This window comes from Engystomops pustulosus, chromosome 10 (genome assembly GCF_040894005.1).
Source record: "Engystomops pustulosus chromosome 10, aEngPut4.maternal, whole genome shotgun sequence".
Lineage (NCBI taxonomy): Eukaryota > Metazoa > Chordata > Amphibia > Anura > Leptodactylidae > Engystomops > Engystomops pustulosus.
The window spans coordinates 48,136,039-48,162,127 of NC_092420.1; the positions used below are offsets into that span (position 1 = coordinate 48,136,039).

Genomic DNA, 26,089 nt, shown 5'->3' on the forward strand with positions numbered 1-26,089 from the left:
GTTTATTCTGGATTAAATAAATTCTCCAGAATTTTTGACCTAAAAGGAGAGCCAAGTTCTCTTTTCTTTGTTAATTTAAATTTTATTTAAAACTAAATAATTGTATTAACATAATAGTCACACCATATTGCTATTACTTAGCCGACACAGGACTCGTGTACATTCACAGTTCTCCTTGTGCGCTTAAGATCAGTGGCACATATTTATCTAGGTGTTTGCGACAGAATTCTTTCATAATTTGTGACACAAAGCAGACACTTTTCCGAATAGTAAGACAAATGGGTTGTGCTTAACAGGGAAAAGTTGTGGGCCAAAATATATGCAAATAAACTATACACACACAGGTAAAGACTACCATTGCTTCTCCATTACACATGCCACATGATTAAATAGCTGCATTGTAAATTAATAGTTTATGTAGTAACTGGAGGACACTGGAGGACACCTTGGGGAATGATAGATCATTGGTAACCTTATTTTCTCTGTTAGTTTAAAAAAAAAAAAATAATAATAATGTGAAACTGTTTTCTTGATGTTTGTTTTCAAGGGTCGTGACTATTGCTCAGAAGAGGAGGACATAACATGAGTGTTATCTCCTGTAGAAAGTGTGTAAATATCTTTTATTATGTACTACCCACTGGATATTTTCTACCAAACAACCTATGGAAAGGAGATCTGAAATCCTATGGCAGCAAAATGCAATGTTTTAAAGTGATCTGTTGACCTAATGTTCTTTTGATGAAGACAACAATACTGTATCTTTACGCTTATAATTCTCCTTAACATGGCCGCTTGACAATTGAACATAAGCTGAAATACTGTAGCAGGAGATTTTTATGCTTCCAGATTATTGTTTAGATACTTTTAGGCCAGACACCAATAAGAGGGCACTGCACTGCTCGAGAGATTACAGGTGGCAGAACTGATGTTATTCTTCACTTGGTAGCAGTATGGGGGATACCTGCCTATTCTGTCTTCTCCCATTACAATTTTGTGACATTCAGTCTGCAGTTTGTTGCACATATTAGTGTTTATTTTTCCCATTTTTATATATATATTTTTTTATTTTACTAAAATAAACATGTTTTGTGTTGGTTGTGCATTTTCATTTTTGCTGTGTACTGAAGTTATCCTTGAATGTTGCTCGCGTATATATGATATATAAGGAACTGATATCTAAACGTGTAACATTCCAGCAAAACTCATGAACTATATGTTGGTTGCCTGCTCATTTGCTAAAATCTTAAAGTTATAAGAAAACACTAAAAGTTAACTTAAGATTTCCTTTATGTACAGAGTCTTCTCCACTCATGTAGGTTCCTTGTACGATTTTATTAATGGAGCAACTGTTCAGCATATGCAACTGCTCCATCCCAGATGAGCTCCCAGAGTTACAGATGTGTCTATTTCCAGATATATCTGGCATGAGGTGACCAGCTTAAAAAAAACTATTACATAACCCAAGATAGAAGTACATATTTGCTTTGTTTCATTGCAGCCAATTGGTAAGATCAAAAAAGTTTTTTTCTCATTAATGTATACTCTGCTCCCCATCTTGAAAGAAAAAAAACAGATCTGTAGATATTTTTGCTAATTTTTAAACAATAAAAACTGAAATATTACATGGTCATAAGTATTCAGACCCTGCTGTTCATTTCCTTCTCATCCTCCTTGAGATAGTTCAACTCCGTCATTTTAGTCCAGCTGTGTTTAATTATTATATATAAGACCTCACAGTGCATGTCAGAGCAGATGAGACTTATCAGGTCTAAGGGACTCTGCTTAAGGAGCGCAGAGACAGAATTGTGGCAAGGCACAGATCTGCAGCACTCAAAGTTCCTTTGAGTACAGTGGCCTCCATAATCCTTAAACAGGAGAGGTTTGGGGCAACCATAACTCTTCCTTGACCTTGGTGACCAAAGTAAAGAAGACCCCCAAGATCACTGTGGCTGAGCTCCAGAGATACAGTAGGGAGATGGGAGAAAGTTCCACAAAGTCAACTAATACTGCAGCCCTCCACCAGTCGGGGCTTTATGGCACAGTGTGCTAAAAGAAGTCTCTCCTCAGTGCAAGACATATGAAAGCCCACATGCAGCTTGCCAAAAAAACACATGAAGGACTCCCAGACTATGAGAAATAAACGTCTTTGGTCTGATGAAACAAAGATTGAACTTTTTAATGTTAATTCTGAGTAGTATGTTTGAAGAAAACCAGGCACTGCTCATCACCTGTCAAATACAATCCTAACAGTGAAACATGGTGGTGGCAGCATCATGCTGTGCTTTTTTCAGCTGCAGGGACAGGACAATTGGTTTCAATTGAAGGAAATTTGAAGGCGGCCAAGAACAGAGATATCCTTAATGAAAACCTCTTCCAGAGTGCTCTGGACTTCAGACTGCGCCTAAGGTTCACCTTCTAACAAGACAATGACCCTAAGCACACATCTAAAATAACAAAGCAGTGGTTTCAGAACAACTCTGACCATCATTCCTGACTGACCCAACCAGAGCCCTAACCCAAACCCAATTGAGCATCTCTGGAAAGACTTGAAAATGACTTCGACCAACATTCACCATCCAACCTCAAGGAACTGGAGAGGAAATGCAAGAAAAAAAATAGCAGAGGATCCCCCAGTGTACAAAACCTTGTTGTATCATTGCCAATAAGACTTGTGGCCGTATTAGCTCAAAATGTGCTTCAACTCAATGCTGAGCAGAGGGTCTAAATACTTATGACCATGTGATATTTCAGTTTTTCTTGTTTAATAAATTAGAAAAAGTATCTGTATTTCATTTTTTTTCTGTCAGGGTATGCCGCAGAGTGTACATTAATGAGCCAAAAAAGAACATTTTTACCAACTGGCTGCTATGAAACAAAGAGTAAGAGGGCTCTGAATACTTTTTGTACCCACTGTATGTATAGCTTAAAACAATAACATGAAGGGCAAATTTATCATTGAACCCCTATTCCTTTGATTAATGGGGGTCCCAGCAGTCACATTCCCACCATTACTTGAATATACGTTAAATTATAAAACCTAAGGTGACGTTGTAAAACACCAGATCCCATATAGTTTTGCAATTTTTTTTTCCCAGTGAATTCTCATACCAAACTCTTTCCCCAATAATTATGTATTTGCATTACATAATAGTTCACTAACATAGATATTTCCAACCTCTCTCGGTTTAGAAGCAGTTTCTGTGCATATTTCACATTTATAGCTGTAGGCTTGTTCAGAAGGGCATGTCCCCAAAAAAATGCAGACACGTGATAGCTGTGTGCAGTCCCTATCTGCATCTATTTTTTCTACATCCATATGTCATGTCCACAAAAAAACTGGATGGTTTTCGAATTTATTTTCCGCACTGCCCAGTTGGTTGCCTAGCAACATTTGAGAAAAAAAAAAACATACCACATGCAGATGTCATCTGTTCTAGTTGCTCATGGAAACCAATCAAAGCTCAGCTTGCATTTTAGAAACAGCTGTTGAAAAATCAAAGCTGAATTCTGATTGGTTCCCATGGGAAACTAGAACAGTTCTGCTCTCAGACACTTCTGATAAATCTCCGCCTGTGTCCTATTTGGACCCCCTTGTGATCAGATACTAATCCTCCATACTGTGAAGACTATGAAAGGATACATGGTAGTAGCAAAACAGACCCTTTAATAAACTTACATCAGTCTTAATCCGATGGTTTACTACATGTATGGAGGAAATCATGTTCTAATTCATATCCATTCCCAATTAGTACCAAAACCTAATCCTTCTGACCCTCAGGCCTTAGGTATACATACACAGCTGTAATTTACTCTGTATGATATCATCTGGGAGAGAAGTTTTTGAATGTAGGGTTTTTTTCTTACAAAAAAACTTAGTGTAATGGTCATTTCAGATGATTTTTGGGAGGAGGGGTAGAGTTGTGAACTTTTTCTAATATACTTCATTAAGAAATTCTGCTTATTTGTAAAGAAATGGCAAATCTGTCTTCAGGATTGAAGGCAGGCCTCTCCTCTCCCGTTTGTTACACAGCTGTGAGAGTTAACTCTCTCTGCTCTCTCCCTGGCTGCAGTATGCTATGAGTATTATTTTCAAAGATCTGAAGCTGAAAGTGAAGAAGTAGATTTTTCCATTTTAGAGCTTTTTTAACCAAACACAGGGAGATTATATGTTAGCTCATGAAGCCTCCCTCGGAGCACACAATACAGGCTGGAATACGCCTGTATGGGAGGGAGTAGCTTGATTATTTTTTTTACAAACTGAACAGAATTTGTTAATGTTGAAAAATGTTCACCACATCCCTGCACCCACAATATTAAAAATTCAAATGATGGTCTCGCAGGAAGTAAATTGTGATTCCAGAGATCATACTCAGATGTAATCTATTCCTAATAGTTTAACTTTTAGTGATGTGAAAATTTACAGTCCTGTCTTGACTTGTATACTTGTCACTATTGTCTGACAACTATGCCTATGAGAATAATGTGAAGTTTTAGAGTTTCATATAAAATAGACCTTACCCTTTTGAAAATATTCCCCCATTTACATTGACATCAGTCACGTGTAATATTACTCATGGTATTGGCAATTGCTAAGAAGACTGTATTAAGTGACAGTATTTTCCACTCTGATTTGATCAGGACCAAATCACAATGTGACAGTATAGCTGTAATTTCAGTCATAATGTCCAGAAAAAAAAATATTGGTTTTCATATATACAACTTAGGCCTCTTACACATGAATGTGCACATGCAGCAGCTAACTCATGGCCCCATTAGTTTCTATTGTGCATTTTCACAGTGTGGTGCATGCACTATCACACCGAGAATGTGCCAATGTGCCCAGGCAATCATTTCCCATGTCAGATGGGTCACAAGTGCAGGCTTGAGTCTTTATTCTGATTTTTCAACTGTTCCCCTCTTTTGGTTGGGTCTATATTTTCAGTTGTTCTCAGAAAACCTGCTATTATACACAAAGAAAATATGACTTTGTTCTATTCTTCCCCCTATGTCTCTGTAGATAATCCTCAATAGAGCAGTACTTTAAACTGTTATGCTTAATCCAACACCAACTATCCAGCAGCATCATATTGTATGTGTGTCTACTAGGGATGAGCGGACATGTTAAGACCAAGTTTAGCCTTAAAATGAGGGTGACACATGTGCATTGGCATTTTCCAGAGGATCGACTCTTCCCCATGACATCACAGGGAGCAACGATCCTCTGGAAAATGGTGGCTTTTAAAAAAGTTAACACTCGCAATCAAGGCACCGATCACAGGTGTTAACAACACGGACCTGAAAATTGCAGCTTCGGGTCAGCTCATCACTAGTCTGTCCAGGAGCTCCTACTTCCCCTCCACTCTATAGAAAATCTTTTGCGCAGCTGAAGCTGAAGTAAATTGTGAATGATAGATCAGTGCAGGGAAAAGGAGAGGAGTCTGATATCTGGAGAAAGAACATCTTCTGTAATATACATAACTCATCTTCACTTGTACTACTGCAATGGCAGCTACAATTTAAAGCAAATATATAACTTTTTCCATTTGTTATTGTTTGTGATTCCTATACTCTTTTAATGAAGAATGGTTGTCTTAAAGTGTCGGTGTCACTGACCTCAAATTTAATTCATCAAATTTCCAGCATCCTTTCATATGTATGTATGTATGTATGTATGTATGTATGTATGTATGTATGTATGTATGTATGTATGTATGTATGTATGGAAACCAGGTGGAAGGTGGCTGTCCAGGAATACTAATTACAATGATGTGGGTTTTGAAATATGCAAATGTTTGAGATGTATGTATTATATATTGTATAATGTAACATAGGTTTTGTGGACAAATGTAGCTTCTTCATTTGGCTATAAGAGAAAATATTTTTGTCATATGTTTTATATTTTTCCAATTACACTTCCAAATCTTTGATTATGTATGCTATACAATGGAAAGACCTATTTAACAGTAAATCTATTTTTTACCATAGGTTACAATAAGTGTTAAATCACTACCGGGATCACTCTGTAATCTTCACTATGCTGAACCTATACCAAAAGAACAATGTTTGCTTAAGGTCTCTGATGTAGTGACATTCATACGCATTAAACCACCCAGCCAATCATAGAAACTATATTCAGCAAGCTAAATAAAAAAAAAAAAACTTTTGTACATTGTGTAAGCCTGTTAAAGGAAATCTACCATCAAAAATGAGTATGATAAACAAGTGACAATCACTGATAGATCCAGGCACTGTGACTGTGGTAATCTTGTTATATTTGTTATTCAAGGCCTCCGGTCTTCTAAAACCAACTTTTAAAATTATGCTAACGAGCCTAAAGGACTCTGGGGTTGTTACCAGAGCCCCTCAGTCCTGCAGATTTACACTCGTCCCTCTGCCTGTGTCATCTAGCAGCAGTAAGTGAATGGGTCAGAGAAATCTGCTATTCATAGTGTAATAGCCTGAGAAGCTATAGCACTGAGGGGCTGTGAAAACACCCACCAGGTCCCTTCAGCTCATTAACATAATGATAAAAGTCGATTTTAGAAGGAAGGAGGTCATGGATAACAAATACAAGAAGATTATCAGAGTTACAGTGCCTGGATCTATTAGTAAGTGTCGCTGGTTTATTATGCTTGATTTTGATGGTAGATTTCCTTTAAATGCAATGTACAATATAGTTACCAAAAATAAACTTGTCCCTATTTATGGGTACTGGTGCAGTTATTAAGATCCACTCTATGCTGAATGGGGCAGCCTGTGAAGCTGCATTAAGGCATTTTCTGGGATCAGAGGTTTTTTTTTTTTTTTAGAATGAGCTCAGGTAGCAAGCCTGTTACACGTACTATTCTCCAGTTCAGTGAGGTGACACCTGCATCAGTACCAGGATGAGGCCATCAACAGACCATATCCAAAAATAAACTCTAATTGTAGAGAAACCCTTTAATTGATCAGCAGCAAGTGTGACCACCTTTATAACAGCAGAGGTTTTGGAGGTTTTTTTGTCTTGAAACACAACTCTAAGAAAGAAAGAATGACCTCAACATGGAGCTGACCAACAATCTGTTTGAAAAGCACTAGTCCTTATATCTATTTTAAAGTTCATCATTCTACAGTGAGAAAGATTATTCACATAGGAATAAACATGCAAGAAAGCCTTTGATTTTCTAAGGAGTGGATGTCCCAACAAATTCACCCAATATGATGTTCAAAGTAAAAAATCCCCCAAGTTGCCTCTGAGTGTGCCATTGTGAATTTGCACATTAAAAGTTCAATCTATACATAATTGTCCTTGTTCTCATTTAAAAAGAAAACCAACAACTGAATTGCAGAATGGGCTACATTTTTAAAGTTGCATCTTAAACTACAAGACTTCTAGGACATTGGGGGAGATTTATCATATATATAACACCAGAATCTGGCAAAAATAGATGATTTAGCACAGGAACAGCATCCATTGTGTGCCTAAAATTGCAACTTTCAGAGAATCTCATGACACATTTGAGAAAAGTGGACATATCTTGTGTCCTAAGATCATCCAGAAAATGATCACTACAAGCTATTATTTTGTGGGGTGTACTTAGTCCTCTACACGTGGCTTTTCCATTTTTGTGTATTTTAAATTAAATAAATAACTCAAAGGGATCTATGTGGGGTTCATCTGAGGTTCTTAACATCTTCTAAAAACCATTTAAAGGGAACCTTTAAGAAGTTTCACCATATAAAGCTGAACATTGGGGCACATTTACTTACCTATCCACGTTGCAATCCCCGAACCAGAATGTCCGACGATCATGGATTGTGCCGCGATTCACTATGAGCGTGCGCCGGATATCTTGCTCCCGCGCTTAGTCTGAGTCAGTCGGATCGTCCGACGTCCCCTCCCCCCCCCCTTTTGTGTCACATGAATGCTGGTGCGCCAATAAATTCTGTGATGAGTCACTGCTGCAGAAAGCTTCTACTTGAATACTGCAGCAGTTACCTATGAAAATGACAATTGAAAAATGACCACTTTGATGATAGGTTCCCTTCAATGTGGTATACTGGGATTTGCGGTGTAAAGAGACTGCATGACTCAGCTAGTACAGTACTGTACGTATATTGTACTTGGGCTATGATTGCTTTTGCAGCCCTATTCACTTATTAGGACTGAACTGCACACATGATAAATGGATGTGAAGTCACTTCCCTGTACAGAGGAAACACAGTCACTGCTTCAAGCAGCATTCAGGCTTAATCAAATCAACTTTGTAAATCTTGTATGTCTGTGAATCTTCCCTGATAGTCAAATAGATGCAAATGTAACAGATCCCCACATTGCTGTACAAAGAAATGAGAATATAATCAGGCTCTTCACAAGGTTTCTTCAGAAAAGACAGCAAGGCTTAAAGGAGTTGTCCACTTTCAAGAAATAGTTATTGATAATTGTGTAATAAAAAGTTATACAATTTCTGCATCAGTTTCTCATGGTTTCCTAGATCTCTGCTTGCTGTCTTTATTGTTTAATTCCTGTGGATAAAACAGTCCAAGGCCATACGAAGTCACACAGGTGCATGACTCATTATAATACACTAGTGTTGACTGTGCCTCTAACGAGCTGTGTGCACCTGTGTAGATCATATGATTTTAGGCCATTTTATTCACAGGAAGTAAACAAAGACGTTTCCTATAGAAGGACAGCAAGCAGAGATCTAGAAAACAGAGGAATCAATACAGAAAGTATATTGGAAAATTGTATAACTTTATTATTATTTAAGCAATATTAATTATTTGCTTAACCCCTTAAGGACGCAGGGTTTTTCGGCTCATTTCTCACTCTCCACCTTCAAAAATCCATAACTTTTTCATTTTTACGTGTACAGACCTGTGTGAGGGCTTATTTTGTGCGTAACAAATTTTACTTTCCCGAAATGTTATTTATTTTAACATGCGGTGTACTGCGAAGCTGAAAAAAAATTCCAAATGTGGAAAAATTGAAAAAAAAAAAAAAAGTCACGTTCTTGTGGGCCCATTTTTTACAACTTTGACTGTGCTGTCAAAATAACACCTCAGCTTTATTCTTTGGTTCGGTGCGATCGCGATGATACCAAATTTATACAGGTTTTATTGTGTTTTAATACATTTTCAAACATTAAACGAATGTGTACAAAAAAGAAAAAAAATTTTTTTGCCATCTTCTGACGCTAATAACTTTTTCATACTTTGGTGCACGGAGATGTGTGAGGGGTCATTTTTTGTGACATGAGCCGACGTTTGCATTGCATTTTGAGGTCTGTGCGACATTTTGATCATTTTTTATGTGATGTAAAAAGGTGTAAAAGTCGCATTTCGGACATTTGGTCGTCATTTCCCATCTCGGAGGTCACCGCCGGCTGTAACCGTTTTTATATTTTGATAGATCGGGCATTTTTGGACGCGGCGATACCTAATGTGTCTGTGATTTTTACTGTTTATTATGTTTTATATCAGTTCTAGCGAAAGGGGGGTGATTCGAATTTTTTATATTTTATTAATTTTTTTTTATTTTTTAAATTTTTTTTTTTTCACTAATTCTTAGACCATTTAGGGTACTTTAACCCTAGATGGTCAGATCGTTCCTACCATATACTGCAATACTTCTGTATTGCAATATATGGCATTTTTGCAGCTCATTCATTTCAATGAGCCACTGGCTCATTGAAATGAATGCCTCAAACGAAGACCCGAGGCTACCATGGCAACCGATCGCCTTTTAAATGCCGACGGCTACAATTAAAGGGTTAATAGCCGCAATCCGTGCAAGCACTGACTGCGGTTATTAGCGGTGGGGGTTTGCTGCAATATGCAACAACTGCCACCCTTGTATGAAGAGGACTCAGCCTGTGAGCCCTCTTCATACATTCCCTATACCTCTGCGCTTTAGAGCTACGCGCAGAGCGTTAAGGGGTTAAATAAGACATCCCCTTTAAAGGGTTTATCCAGGAAAATAAAGTGACCACTTTCCAGTGCCTGTTTTTTTTGTGGTAGCAGCACCTCCACCTTTAGTTGAGTTCCAATTCTTCCTTCACCTCTCTTCTAATGTCTGTGACATTGGTGCAGACTTGTCAGACTTGGCTAAACCAGGTGTCTTTGTGCCTGTCACTGTTGACATAGAAAGAAGAGGGCTGATTTGGTTACTGAACTAACCCAACCCTCATTCAATACTCCATAGACATTGCAAGAGGGGTTCAGTCACATGACCAATTATTATTACCGAATCATTATTTACTTACATTTTATATTGCCAAATAAGATTGGTTTAACAAGCAAACAGCCAAAATGTGACAAAATCACCTTGATATTATTTAGTATACATCTGATATACTCTATGCCTCAATGCCAAATATTCTGTTTTGCTAACAAACCTTTTACAGTATTAAGCGTATTTTAAGCACTGCACCAGTCCTATTTTACTCCAGGGTGTCCATATACTGATATAGACAGCTAAACTACAAAAAGCAGACTGATACAGGCAGTCCCCAGTACAAGATAGGTTCTGTAGGTTTGTTCTTAAGTTAAATTTGTATATAAGTTGGAACTGTATATTTTATCATTGCAACTCCGGAAAAAATTTTTTTGTCTGTGACAATTGGATATTAAAAATGTTGGATTGTCATAAGGATTAACAATAAAGCTTAATTGCAGACACCTTTGATAACTGTTATAGCTGTTTATTGTAGCCTGAGGCTAAAGTACAGTAAATTACCAACATCCAGAGGTCCGTTTGTAACTAGGGCTCGTCTGTAAGCCAGGTGTTCTTAATTAGGGGACCGCCTGTAAAGGATATCGCTCAGGCTGTGTTGTACTTGTCCTAATGCACCTCTGTTTATACAATCTCCTGTCCTTAAAGGGCTCCCTATGGTTCATCTTTCTACCTATTAAACCAATTGCAGTATATGCCCTCCCCCCATCATTTCAGGATCAAATAACCTACATGAATCTACATTTTCAACAGAGACGTAAACCAGTAGAGTGTGGGCAGAACTACAAATAGCCTGTACATAGAGATGAAACTGAAATATATATTATGTAATACAAACTCTTTATTGTTAATACTTCATGCCCACTTCACAACACTGTGAAAGGTAAAATATACTACAATCATAAACCTTCCGTTTCTATAATCTCTTGAGTTCACAATGAAATCTATTCTTGTAAGATTTTGTATTCTTCTCTTCCTCCATATGTAGATTGTACAATATGTATTGTAAAACTGCACTGTGATACTTGATTTATTAGATTTTTACTAACATGGACAAATGAGATTACAGCATATAAAATGTTATTGTATGAAAATGTTAATGCTTATGAAAAATCTCATTACAAAACTTAATTGTTTTGCTTTTATAAAGCGAATGTAACTGGTCCTCCATATTGTTTTAAAGGGGTTCATTAAAATAAAATTTCTTCAAGCCTATACTTTGCGCTTTATTTCTGGCTCCTTCCAATGCAGTTGTGTACCTGTAATCCTCAATGTAAAGCATAGGACAGTCTTTGATTTCATCAATAATTGACAATCTTTGTGTTTATGTTAATTATATATTGTGTTCTGTGTTCTAAAAAAATTATACCAATAGTCTCAATTTTTTAAACTTTTAGTGTGCTGTAACGTCTAGACATCACCATGGTAGGGGTAGAGATTTGGAAGCCCTAGTTCAGTTCCTATAAGCCTTTACTTGGCTAGGGAATACATTCTACCACCTTTCTTGTTGTAAAATTTAATCTTTAGATAATTTGTGTGCCTTCCTTTTTTTCTTCTACACAGTTCAAAACCCTCAAGGGGGTAGATTTACTGACCCTTTTGGTATCAGGCCACAGGTGGATGGGGTATGCACACTGTTAATTAATTTCAAAAGGGTCTAAACGAGGGTTTTTCGTTTTCATCTTTCCTGTGAAGCCTCCTTTATTGTCAATAACTACCGCAAATTTATATACTGTGACTAGTTACCCCCAGAAGAAACCAGCCAAGATTTATATGGTGCACCTTACATGAAAATTCTGTACTAATTGCAATTTAAGAACAGACAATCATCCCTGTATATATGATCTTGCCTCAATAAATCCTATATATGAGTTATAAACTCTTTTAAACAAGTACTGATATATATCCTTTTAGGATCACCTGAACGTCACCTGGATACCTTACGTATGCCCAAATATGCGACACATCAAGTCACCTTGATACCCTACGTATGTCTAATATGCGACACGCAAAGTACCATTTATTCTAAATAATTCCTCATATATCATTATCATTTGGATAATATAGATGGTCCCTTTGAATAAGTGGACTATTGATTTTCCCATACAACATACTTTAATATATACCATCGATCGAACTTACCTGCGTTCCTGACTGTACATTGCATAATGTCATATAATCTGGAGCGTCGCTTTGTGTCTCAACGAAAAGAATCTTAGGGACCCTAATACGCATGCGCTATGACTTGGTCCTGAATCGAAGTCGCAGGACAGTATGCGCGTGCGCCAAATATATTTTGACGCACGCGCCATTACTTAATCTCCAGCGGGGGAAGTAGAATAGTGTGCGCATGCGCCCCCCCTTTTGGTCCCTCGGTGATCACTTGATTGCACTGCGCATGCGCGGGTCACTCAGTAGGGCCGGTCGCATCGTGTCTGACGTGAAAACAGACGTCATCACCTTGCGACCCCCCGAACAATAACAACATCCGGCGCAAGGTATGCCTCACGGATCACATCCACCTATACCTTCTAACCTTAAAGGATCCGTAGACTTTAGGTAATATAAAACGGAGTCCCATTGGCTAATTTTCAATCCATCTGGTGGCGCAGGGTGATGACAATTGAGGGATAGTTTATATATACTTGGAACTCACATGGTCACGCTGCAGTCAGCCCCTAACCCCTGATGACGCCTGTTGGGCGAAACATGTCGGGTGGGCAAAGCTGACCTTGTTCTACTTTTAATTTGGCAATAGACAGTTACCCGCACTGTGAGAATGAAGTAGGGGTTAGCTATTATACACCCTAGGGAACTTATAGCAATTGTTGCTGTACCCAAGTACAGTAAAGGGAGATGTGGTGACCTCTATATCATAGCTGCCATTTCTATCACCCTCTACAAATAGGTGGGAACTGATCAACCCACTCTGAGTATAATACTACTTAGCAGCCAGTCTAGAGGCCATATCCCCTGATGATCCTAACAGTGTGGATACTGTAATTGTAATTTTAATACACAATGTCTTGCTCTTAAACAATGATTTAAATAAAGGTTACGTCTTAACTAATACCTACTATAGCCCTGGTGGATATGAAAAGGGTTCTTTTTGGTCGCTAGCCGGGCGACTTTTTGAAATTAATTTCCTTTTTTTCATCTCAACTTGTTTAAATTAAAGGGGTATTCCAATCGGTGCATTCACATTTAATTAAATTCATTTGCAACATGTAAGCATTTCTTCAAAAATAAAAAAAATGTTCCTGTGTGAAGATAATTTCTCATAAATGTAGCCATGTTGTCCCTTAGAAACGAGATTCCCAGACGAGAATACCCCTTTAAACTTTACATAAACATAGAGAAGGATGACGGCACTCACCGGTTCCAAAAGCATGAAAAGCATCCTTTATTGGTGGGGAAGCATGCAGGGGTGTAAACAGACAGGTTCCGGCAACGGGGCCGTTTCACGCACTGTGGCGCTTTCTCTAGGCCATACCTAGTGGGCGTGGCCATACCTAGTAACAAGCAATGCATTACAACACCTGTGAGAATGAGACCGCAACAGTAGTTCAGTGATGCACATGAATATCCTTATATAAACACACAAGGAGACAAAGTATATGTGACAACCAGGTGATAATTAAAACTATTCAGGTAAGTGGGAGGATGATAGATCGTCAGGCCCGGCATGGAGGTCCTTCCAAAACCCGGACCGGAGGTTCAATCCCACTGCTGAAGTTAAAAACAAGAAGACACTACAGCTGCGACAATCTAATCGTCGATCCACGCTAAATGGCACTTATGTACAGTGAACTATTAATACCACCCTAGAATTTGAAGAGGGTAAGGGGCGCAGGGTGCTATAAGGGGTGCAGGTCGCGGAATACTGTATGAGCATATGCTCCAAGTTATAGTAAAATGGTGGCTTGGGATTAAGTGGCCAAGGTAGCCTGACCAGTATGAAAGAAGAAAAAGGAAGAGATAGTAAATATCACAAGAATACATTGAGCTCGTTGCGTTCATTGAGCTCCAAAGGGCCCAGGGCCCCAAATTTACTAATGAGCCTGCTCTCACGCTGAAGGAGGAGTTTTGCACGGTCCCCTCCCACGCCCTTATGCTCAATCCTCTCAAATGCCAGAGAACATCTGGGTGGCCCTTGTACTTGTTCAATCAGACGGGGGCTTCCATTACCTTTAGTAATGGATCTTCGATGCTCCCTAAATCGGGTAAATAATTTCCTAATGGTTTTCCCAATGTAGAAACGACCACAGGGGCAGTAGACCACATACACCACGAAGTCCGACCGGAGTCTGACTCTGTGGTCCAAAATTCTGTGGCTCTCAGCCTCCGATTCTGCTGCCCTCTGGTGCGTCTTCTTCTTGGGATAGAAGTGTTCCAGCAAAAGATCTTATCAAGGTCAAAGTCGGCCTTGTCTCGTAGGAACTTGTCCCTCTTCTTCTCCTTTACTTCAACTTGTGTCAGATTTAATTTCTTTTCTAGTTTCTTCATGAAATTCTGCCAGTTACTTTCTGACATCCTGGTTCTCAACTCCGTTTTTGCTTTGCATAGCTCAGCCATGATCCTGCTGTATTCAATCTCATTGCGCTGCAGTACAAGTCGCATAATATTCAAGGAATGTTGGAGATGCAACTCTTTCCATGCCTTCATAAACTCCGCTGCTTCTTTAAAGACCCTAAGGCCTCTAGGGACCCTGTTGTTGTCTCTATACGGACGTAGGGAATGATTGGTCCAAAAGAGGCGGATCTCTTTCTCTGCTAGAGTGGTTACTTTATGTTCTAATGCTTTTGTGCTCAGCATCAGCAGAGTGTCTTTTTGGTTACATTGCTTGAAAAACTCTGCTGCATTCTCCCTCCCTGCATGCAAGTATGATTCACACCTGTCCGGTGATTCACTGGTCTCAATAAACTTTAATTTACTGGATGTGACAAATAAGGTAAATCATATTAAGGTTCAGTTCATATGTTGCAATAAAAGTTGGTCCTGTACATGCACTCCCACTGTAGTTGCACCAGAATGGACCCTACCTCATCCACAGAATTAAGTAATTCTAGGCAAACAAGTGAAAAATTGCTTGTTTATACTGCATATTTTCCAAAATTACCTATATGAATTGCAGTCATTGTAATTTTCCAGTCATCAATTATTCAAATATAATTGAAATGTTTTTAAACAAACTGCCTATGATAACAGTATATTTAAAAAAAAAAGAAGAAACATTCAAAATGCACCTTTTCATTTTTATTAAGAACAATAAAAATGGTCATTTGTAACATTATAAGAACTAGCAGGATATTACAAACTGTAATCAAACAGTTTTCAAGTCAAAAATGTATTCTAGGCGAGGTTACATTTGCACATATGACCCCTTGTTCGAAAGGAGCTTCTCAACTCTGTCGTCCATTGAATTTGTCAGTTTTTGGATGGTTTCTGCTTCAATTGTTTTGCATGAGGACAGAATACCCTTCCAAAGCTGTTGCTTAAATGTAAACTGCCTCCCGCCATCAAAGATACTCCTTTTGATGATGCTCCAGAGGTTCTTAATGGGGTTGAGGGCAGGGGAGCATGGGGGAGCCACACCATAAGTTTGTCCCCTTTTATGCCCATAGCAGCCAGAGATGATGCATTATCATGCATGAAAATGATGCGGAATGCACGGTTCTTCTTTTTGAACCATGGCAGGAAGTGCTGTTTGAGAAACTCCACATACATTATAGTGTTCATCTTTACCCCTTCAGGTATCCGAAAGGGGCCGACAATCTCACTCCACATGATGGCTTACGCATAGCTGCAAACCTCTGAAGGACCCTGCATCTTGTTGTTCAGGGGACGTTGGAGGCACCAGCAGCTTCAAAAACTTGTCTGCTGCTTATTAAAAGCATTTTTGCAGCTGCTCTTTTAACCTGACGCCTGTTGAAAAGAGTCCTCCCCTAATCAGCATGCACACCTGTGTCCTGTGAATCAGCGACATACTTCTTGATTGTGCGATGATCACAATGAAGTGTCTTGGCAATGTTGAATGTAGCCACGCCTTGACCTAAACACTCCACAATTTGTTGCTTCTCAGCAGCCGACACATCCTTTTTCTTATCCATTTTGGCTAAAAATGTAGGCTGTTTAATAATGTGGTTCAGATTTCTTAAGTATTCTTGCCTTTAATTGGACACACCTGCCAAACTAATTAGCACAGGTGTCTGCAAGTGCTTTCAGTCATATAAAGAGCCCTGGCACACATCACCATCAATGAGTTTAACTGACAAACCCACAAATTCTTACCTTATCACTCCTAAACACTTTTTGCATAATAATCTGGAACACAGTTAGTGTGGCCAGAAAATCTTGTTACATTTTGGTAAAACTCTTACCTTCAAACTATAACATTGAATTAACGTCATGGGGAATATCAGGCAATGCTAGTGATAACCTGTATACATAGCTTACACAGTAAAAACATGAGAAATAAAGCATATCTAAAACATGTAATAAGCCTAAGAAAACTGTTATAAATGTTAAAGATTCCTCCATGCATCTAATATGTGGAGAAGAGTCAGGAAAATACACTGGAAAACATTGCACCACGCACATGTACTGTATAAGTATAGAGCTAAGCTTACCATGAGCCACTGAAGGATAAAGAGAGTCAGGTCTCATTGCAGAGTGTAGCGCTATATGAAGGGCAGGTCTGTACTGCCTGAGTTGCACTGGCAGACTGCTTGAACAGGAGAGTATATAAGCAGAAGGCCACACCCCCTGGAGTGGTGTGACCATTCATGGGAGGGGAGGAGTGTCAGACCTAGAAGACCTGGGCCAGAGCCCTGTAAAGGAGTGTGGTTCAATGGTGACGTGTGTGGTTCACTCCGAGGGCACTTAGGAGAACTCTCCATATGCAGAGTAGGCAGTATTGCAGTCAGTACGAGGTGTCTGAAGCTGCGCATGCGTGAGGACTTAGAAAAGGTAGATTAGTCATGGAATGAGCCTGATAGACAGGTAGTCTGAATCTGTAACTGGGAGTTGTATGGAGTGGATAACACATGTTAAAGAGCATCAGACAAAGTGTATGGTGTGTTTTCAAATATGAAGATAACAGAAAATCTTGCTAAAAAGTGCTTGCGTCTTATAGACCGGAGGTCAGGAGGATCCAGCACTGCTAGACCCTCCTGACCGCTGTAATGGAGATTGGGTGATGCCCTTATATAGAGCTGCACCCAATCTCCCAGAGAGTAGAGGCTCCGTACTGCTCTCTCCCTCTGCCTACAGGTACAGGACCTGCGGTGATGTCAGAATGATGCTTCTTGCATCACCACAGGTCTGACACTGCCATGCTGCGCTGGGACAGGGTAAGAAGAAGGGGAATGGGGGAAGTGTGTGTGTGTGTGTATCTGGATGGATGATGCAGTGCTGTGTGTGTGGGTAACTGTATGGATGATGCATAGCTGTGTGTGTAACTGTATGGATGATGCAGAGCTGTGTGTTTATCTGTATGGATGATGCCGAGCTGTGTGTGTATCAGGATGGTTGATGCCGAGCTGTGTGTGTATCTGGATGGATGATGCCACAGGTTCTCAAACTAAGATAGTTAGGACAAATTAAAATGGCCCAGCACTTTAAAGAATAGGGAAATCCTGAACATGTAATTCAAACAGGTTTTCAGCCTAGTTTACACTCACGTCCCAAAATTGAGACAAAAATAATCCCCTTTGTTTATGGCGGGATGGAATCTGTGTACAAAGTTCTCAATATCATTGAGGGCCATTGGCATAATCTGACCAAGACCTGTCTGAATGTTGTCGCATTCCAGAATCCGGTCTTACCATGCACTAAACACCCAAAGAATCTGAAAGATACATTCATTAGGCCAGATGTTGGTTCAACAATGAGAGTTCCAAGACAGATTTTTCGTACAACTCAGAGGAAGAGGACATATGCTCAAATGCATTCAAGGGTGACGGACTACACCATCCGCATGGCCACCGCTATCCAATACGCAGTTTTTTCACGTGCAATTCCACTTTTGTAGTATTTGTAATTAAATGCCCATGTGGTCTACTGTACTAGGGCGAAACTACCCAGTCGGTAGGAATAAGAATTGGTAAACGTAAATCGACTTTTAGAACTAATAATCAATTGTTACCAGTTCCTCAACACTTTCATGAAGCAAGACATAGGCCCCTTCACACTTGCGTTTTTCACGCGCGTTTTCTGAGCGTGCTTTTGACGCGCAGAACTTGCATTGCACTCTGACCCATTGTAACCAATGGGTCTTTTCAGACTTGCATTTTTTTTAACGCGCGTTTAAATCTCTACATGCTTTACTTTTGCAAGTCACGCGCGTGAAAAACGCACCATACAAGTCTATGGAGATGCATCAAAAACGCATTGCACTCTGAGACACATGCAAGTGCAATGCGTTTTTCACGCATCAATTGCCATAGAAAAGATAGAGCTCAGTCCTGAGTCCATTTCACGTGCATTTTCTGCTCGTGAAAAACGCATTGAAATTGCATTGAAATTGTATTTAAAACGTGCGTGAAAAACTGAGACACCGAACAAACTGACTGAAAACTGATTGCACTCTGATGCAAAATGTGTGTTTTTCACTGACCAAACCCTGATCGCACCCTGATCAAACTCTGACGTGATCTGCAACGCAAGTGTGGAAGGGGCCATAGTCTTCCCTATTTGAAATTACAGGTCCATCCACCCTTGCTTTCTATCCATCTACTCAACTATCCACATCCCGTGATGTTTCGACTTCAAGTGTTTATACACCACATTTCCTCTTTTTATACAACATCTACATAATCCATTTATTCTCTACAGCTATATATGATCACTTCAGCAAGCTCATTCCACAATACACCATTCCACTCTCATATCCATTCTTCACATTACATCCGTTCTCTTCATTACTTGAACACACCATACACTTCTGCTGATGCTCTTTTACATGATTTATCCACTCCATACAATTCCCAGTTACAGATTCAGACTACCTCTCTTAATCTTGGGACCATTTTATGAAGCTTTGTAATAAACTGAATTTTGTTGTTTTAATGAATTGTGAAATAATTTTAATATTTTTATTATAAAAGTGGTTCATACCCTTTGAGGTTTTTACCTCTATCAGGCTCATTCCATTTTCTACATACACGGGTATTCCAAGTCCTCACGCATGTGCAGCTTCTGACACCTCGTACTGTTTGCAATGCATCCTACTCGGCACATGCCGAGTTACCCCAAGCGCCTTCGGCGATAACGAAGCACATCAAGAATCTATGATGCTTGACCAAGATTCATTGTGAATGGAAACTTTGCTGCTTTTTAAATGCCCATGTGAATAAAGGGGTACAGTCTTCTTTAAACACTGGATGCTGTGGCCTTTCCTTATTTTGCTTGTTTATTAGTCCGGCCAGAAAATCTCAAATACTCAAATTTTTCACTTGACGAGTGCCTAGAATTACCTTATTCAGTTCATACATTGCAGTGAAAAAAAAGCATCTCAACTGCACCATAAAGATCTGCATTCAGTTTTGTTGTGGCTCCCCAATGCCACAAACAGTACCTTGTTCCTTGTATGCAAGTCTACAGGAGGTCTTAATATATGTTGTTTTTAATGTTGCAGCATGTCCTAAAGAAAAAAAAAGTACTTTTATTCTTTCCTAAGATGCAGTCAAGAGGGGAGCTCAACCAAGCAGTCATGCAATCCCACCTCCTGAACACTGTTTGCACAGTCTCTTCTCGCCAACCTCATGCATCGGCTGTCCGGAGCTGTAGTGAAGGAGCACCTCTCGGCCAGCTAGCTGCAAGCATTACACACAAGCGAGAATAATGGATAGTCGGTGCATGACATCAGCAAGAGAAGGCTTCAAAGGAAAGTGCCAGACGATAGCTGGTAGTGGCAGGAGACGGGGTTGCGTGACTGCTTGGTGGAGACCCCGCCTCCTTAACTGTATCATAGGAAGGAATAAAAATACATGTTTTGGACATGCTGCAATGTTCAATTCAAAGTTCCTATAAGACTCTACTTGGGTATGGAATAATTTCTACCACTTTGTAACATGTGATCTTTAGATACCATATATACTCGAGTGTAGGCAGAGACCCCGGCTGACATCAGTGTGTGCCGCAGCCAGTTTATAGCTCAAGGCTCAGCCCCATTTTTTGTATTCTGACATGCGTTGCTTTATATGGTTGTAACTTTTGAACACTGTTACTTATCAAAACGATTCTGAGATTGTTTCCCCCCCCCCACATGTTGTACTTCATTTTAGTGGTAAATTTTGGCAGATAAGTTTTACGTTTATTTACAAAAAAAAAAGAAAAAAATTAAAATTTTCTTGAAAAATTACCAATTTTCGAAATTTGAAGTCATCGCGTTTTCAGGCAGATAGATTTACCACCTAAATAAATTGCTGAATAACATGTCCCATATGTCTACTTTACATTTTCATCATTTTTGAAATGTCTGGATAATTTATTTTGATGTCAAATGGCTTACAAATACCGGTTTTCCGTTTTTTCAGAATTTACTATTTTGGGGATAAATACTGTTTTGAATGAAATTTTACATATTTAACATCAACTCCCCCCCCTATATAACCAACGCATTTTCAAATCTGCACCCCTCAACCTATCAGAAACAGCTTTTAGGAAAATTGTTAACGCCTTGAGATCTTCATAGTAATTTAATCAAAAGGGAGTTGAAATTTAGAATGGTCAAATTTTGTCGGTTATACGTTAGCCCTAAAATTTACACATTTCCAAAAGATAAAAAGAGGAAACCCACCTAGCAATTTCTCCCGAGTAAAGAGACTCCCCACATGTGGCCATTACTTGTTTTATGGGCGCACAGCGAGGCTGATGATGGAAGGAGCACCCCGCAGCTAGCCCCTTTTGTAGGCTATAAAATTTTCGCTTTTTCGTTATTGGGGCCATGTGACAGTATTTTTTTTGTGGGATGAGATGCTTTTTCCAGTGTGACCATTTTGGGGTTGGTACAGAGGGGGCAGGAATAGAAAAGCATCAATACTGTACTGGATTTTTACCTTTTTTTCTATTTTGGGGTTGACCATATAACCTAATAATCATGTTATCTTTATTCTGTGGGTTGATACAATTATGGGGATACCATACTTGAATATTTTCTCTTTCGTTTTACTTAATTTGCCAAACATAGCACCAATGTTGGGCAAAATCTATCAGTTTTGCATTGCCGTTTTCCAAGTGGCATAACATTCTTAATTTTTTGGCTATGTAGCTGGTTGATTGTTTTTTGCAGGACAGGTTGTACTTTGCAACAGTATTATTCTGGAGTACATATGGTTTTTTATCACTCTTTATTGCATTTTTTTGTGGGATTCAATAGATAAAAATCATCATTTTTGGTGGGTTTTTAACAGTGTTTTTTAGTGGTGTTCATTGTGCAGGTTCAATAATTATTACTTTTACTCTACGGGTTGTTACGGATGCGGTGATACTACATATGTGGGGTTTGTGTTACGATTTAGACAGTTTTTTGCATTATATGTCTCTTTATATGTATGGCTTTTATGGGCATTTTTATTGATTAGTTTATTTTTTTTATTGAAAAACTTTTTTTTTTTTTTACTAGTTCTACCAAGAGACATGAACAAGCGATCATCTGATTGCTTGTTCATGATAATACTCTGCAATACTGATGTATTGCAAGGTATTAGCAGCGTCAGCCTATGCACATGCATAGGCCGACACTGTGCCTTTAAGATGACGTCACTGACACCATCTTTCAGCCAGTGCCTACAGGCAGCTCTGGAGTCCTGATTGGACCCCAGGGCGACCAAAGCAACGGTTGTTGCCCCCTGAAGACTGTGCGCAGAGGGGGTAGAGGCATTGTGGGTGGAAAGACCCCCAGAAGGCATTTAACGGGTTAAACACCCACGATCGGAGCCCACTCCGACTGTGGGTGGTACACTGGGATGTTGGCTGTTAGCTACAGCCAGCACCCCATGTATCCCGATGCCGAGCCGGCATCAGCACCGCGGCGGATATATCTGCCACTGAGTGCTAAGTCCCTGTGCTCAGCTGTGGATATATCCGCCCCAAAACTGGAAGAGGTTAATCAAAAGAAAATATTGTTAGAATCAGAAAGACATGAAGCAAAGTTCTTTGATGGCTGGTTCAAGCAGCCTTTAAAATGAAAGGATTTTATATTGTTCCCTTAAATAATGGCTGGTCCATTATACTTCTTGTGTAACCCCCTTCATCCTCATAGAATGCATGTTCTTGCAAGCAGGGTCCTCACTCCTAATGTTCCATAGGACGGTTTTTACTCCAGAGTTACCCCAGAGTTACAGACTACCAATCGTTACAGAGGGACCTCTCTGCACACTGTGACCTCCAGTGAAGCTCTCTGGATGCTGCAATAATCAGCTGTAAGGTGTCTGTAATGAAGTTTTATTGATAATCCTTGGTCCCATTACAGCCAAAAAAAATTTAAACTCCAATTGTCACTGGTAAATCAGATCAAGGGGCCCTCAACAGCTGTATCAGTCACCAAAAAAAAAAAAAAAAAAAATCACAGAATTGAGCTAAGCAAGGTGAAAAAGAATAAATTATAACTTTTAATTAAATACTTCCTAAAAGTTTGTAAGCATAAAATACACTCTCAAATTGCAGTTTTAATATCGTTTCACACCCAATGGTGTATTACCATAAACAACATTGACACTTGAAGGTGTCGTAACCATAACAACAAGTAATCAAATAGCTCTTAACCAGGAGAGTATAAAGCTTTAAGTCACAAAGATATTGATCAATGTGTATAACCAATTAAGTATCATAGCAAATAGTCAGGACAGCTATAACTAAGGGCAACAAGATGAATAATTTGTGCCCATAAATTGTGGTGCTCACAATGTCAGAACACTCCAGCGTGTTTATATATCCAAACAATGCAACATATTTTCGCTGCCATAGAAATTGTAGGACCAACAGAGATAGTCAAGCAAAAAAATGGAATGTTCTTACCAATTCCTGAAGACCCATTTCTGCTTTAATCGGTTCAGGGAGATGGGACATTGTAGGCCCTAACACTGACCTTACTCATGCCCAGACTCCAGACCTTACAAGGACGATCCACAGCTGTCCCTAACTATCTACTCCTGGAAAGTAAAATGTAATCAAATTCCCAACGCGTTTCCTCCGCTGTCTTGCGGATTCATCAGGGGACATAGATATTGTAGCAATCCAAGCAACGCATGGAGATAGTATAGTTACTTATTAAAGTACACAGCAGTGGCTGCTATATTAAGTTATCCTGGCATAGTGACGCCCGGATAGGCGGCTGGCGTGTGCAGGAGTCTACTGCGCATGCCCGGCTATTTAACCCCACAGCGCAATAAGATCTAACATTACGTCTTGCTGCGCATGGGGGAGTATGAAAAGGGCTCACGGGCTGAGCCCTCTTCATACTCACCGGGCATTTGCTTCATAATGAAATACAGTAGTATGGCAGTATATGGTAGGATCAATCAGACAACCTAGGGTTAAAGTACCCTACGGAGTCTGAAAAATAGTAAAAAAAAAAAAAAATTATATTAAAAATAACTTCTTTCACTAGAACTGATATACATATAAATAAACAGTAAATATCATAAACACATTAGGTATCACCACGTACAAAAATGCCCGATCAAAATATAATTCCCCGTAATGGAAAATAGCGCCCAAAGTCGCAAATGGCATTTTTTTGCCATTATGAAAAAGTGATCTAAAGGTCGCACAGTCCTAAAAATAAAAGCATTGAAAACGTCATCAAAAGTCGCAAAAAATTACACCACCCACAGATCCGTACACTAAAGTATGAAAAAGTTATAAGCGCAAGGAGATGGCAAAATGAAGAATTTTTTTTCTGTACAGGAGGTTTTAATTTTTGTAAATGTATGAAAACATTTTAAAACCTATACAAATTTGGTATCCCTTTGATCGTATTGACCCAATGAATGAAGTAGGCATGTCATTTGGGGCGCACAGTGAAAGCTGTAAAAACCAAGCCCACAAGAAATGTCGCATATGTGTTTTTTTCATCATTTTCACTACATTTAGAATTTTTTCCCTGTTCCCAGTACATAGCATGGAATATTGAATACTACCACTACGGAGTGCTATTTGTTACGCAGAAAATAAGTCGTAACACAGCTCTTTACATGGAAAAATAAAAAAAAAGTTATAGATTTTTGAAGGTGGGGAGTGAAAAATAAAAATGCAAAAACAAAAAAGGGCCTGGTCCTTAAGGGGTTAAAAGCCATGGCGCGCTCAGTCCGCAAAGCTCCGCCCAGTGTCACATGATCGCGTCACATGACCAGTCACGCGGAAGGTGCCGGGCGGATCCCTGTGTAGTGACGCATACGGGGGAGTGTTTAGTATACACTCACTCAATTAACCCCTTTCTGCACCTTGACGTGATACTACGTCATAGGATGCGGGTCGTTCCCGCACCTTGACGTAGTATCACGTCATGGCGATCACCCGGGCTCAGAAGCTGAGCCCGGGCGATCGCCGCGGGATCCCGGCGGTACACGGTAGCCGGGATCCCACAGTAAAAGCCAGGATCGCGACTATCGCGATCCCGGCTGTTTAACCCTATAGACGCCGCGGTCAAGGCACGGAGGTGCCGATCGTTGCCATGGCAACCCTGAAGCCCGGTAAGGACCCCAGGGTTGCCTTCACTAGAAGCCTGTTAGGATCGTGCTTACAGCACGATCTAACAGTGCTGATGTCTGCCTATGCAGAATGCAGGCTGACTATGTAATATGCTGCAATACATTAGTATTGCAGTATATTACAATGAACAAGTGGTCAAATGATCACTTGCTCATGTCCCACCCTGGGACAAAATAAAACAGTAAAAAAAAGTTTAAAAAAAAAAAAGTGCAATTATAAAAGTCCCTTGAAGTCCCATCCCATGCAATTACCCAATAAAACATAAAGTGAAAATCACCAAAAAAAACACAACATATTGGGCATCACAACGTCCTTTACAATAAAATAAAATCGTCACTGAACCCGTACGGTGAACGGCGTAAAAATAAAAAAACACAAAAAAACGTGCAAAAATTATGACATTTTCACATCTGACCTCATAAAAAGCGCATAAAAAGTAATCAAAAAGTAAAATTTACCCCGACATGATACCAAGAATAAGTACAGCTTGTCCCGCAAAAAAATAAGCTCTAAAACAGCTCTGTAAACAAAAAAATATTAATGTTCTGCCCATTGTTACATGGCGATACAAAAACAAACAAACAAATTTCTCACAAAAGGAGTTGTATATTCTGCAAGTTAACCATAAAAAAAGCCATATAAATGGGGTATCGCTGTAATCGTGATGACCCATAGAATAAAGATAACTCATAAATTTTTATGGTATGGTGAACAACCGGTGAAAAAAATGCTAAAAACCATAAACAAGAATTAATGATTTTTTAACCACCACCAAGAAAGAGTTAATAAAATCTGATTATTAGCTATTGAGCCCCCCTGTAAATGATGTGCCTGAATAGCCTGTGACATTGCAGATCTGCTCTGAATGGCGCTGCTTCCGTTCTATGCCCGGCTGTGCGCCCTTACAGCAGTCACCACCACATATGGGGCATCCTCATACTCCGGAGAAATTGGGTATCAAACTTTGTGGCGTTTTTTGTCATTTAATACTTTGTAACAGTTTAATTTTTGGCCAAAATTAATATATTGTCTAAAAAAATTACAGCTTGTAAATTACACCTCCATATTGTTTTAACCCATGTGAAGCATCTAAAGGGTTAACACACTTCTTAAAGTTGATTTTTTACACATTGAGGGGTGTAGTTTCTAAAATAGCAT

At 39.3% G+C, this 26,089-nt stretch overlaps 1 protein-coding gene and 1 long non-coding RNA gene across 3 annotated transcripts in view; one reads left to right on the forward strand and one right to left on the reverse strand.

Moving 5' to 3' along the window:
- The window catches only part of C10H1orf21 (chromosome 10 C1orf21 homolog), a 74,293-nt gene extending 62,862 nt beyond the window's left edge, over positions 1-11,431 (forward strand). For both annotated transcript variants that reach the window (XM_072128563.1, XM_072128564.1), the window contains exon 6: positions 548-11,431. In XM_072128563.1, coding sequence (XP_071984664.1) covers positions 548-586 — 39 coding nt within the window. In that variant the 3' untranslated portion in view covers positions 587-11,431. The remainder of the gene's footprint in view (positions 1-547) is intronic.
- The window catches only part of LOC140104832 (uncharacterized), a 119,700-nt gene extending 102,776 nt beyond the window's left edge, over positions 1-16,924 (reverse strand). Inside the window, exon 1 of the long non-coding RNA XR_011850425.1 lies at positions 16,846-16,924. This is a non-coding gene — a long non-coding RNA (uncharacterized lncRNA). The remainder of the gene's footprint in view (positions 1-16,845) is intronic.
- Between the last annotated feature and the right edge of the window lie 9,165 nt (positions 16,925-26,089).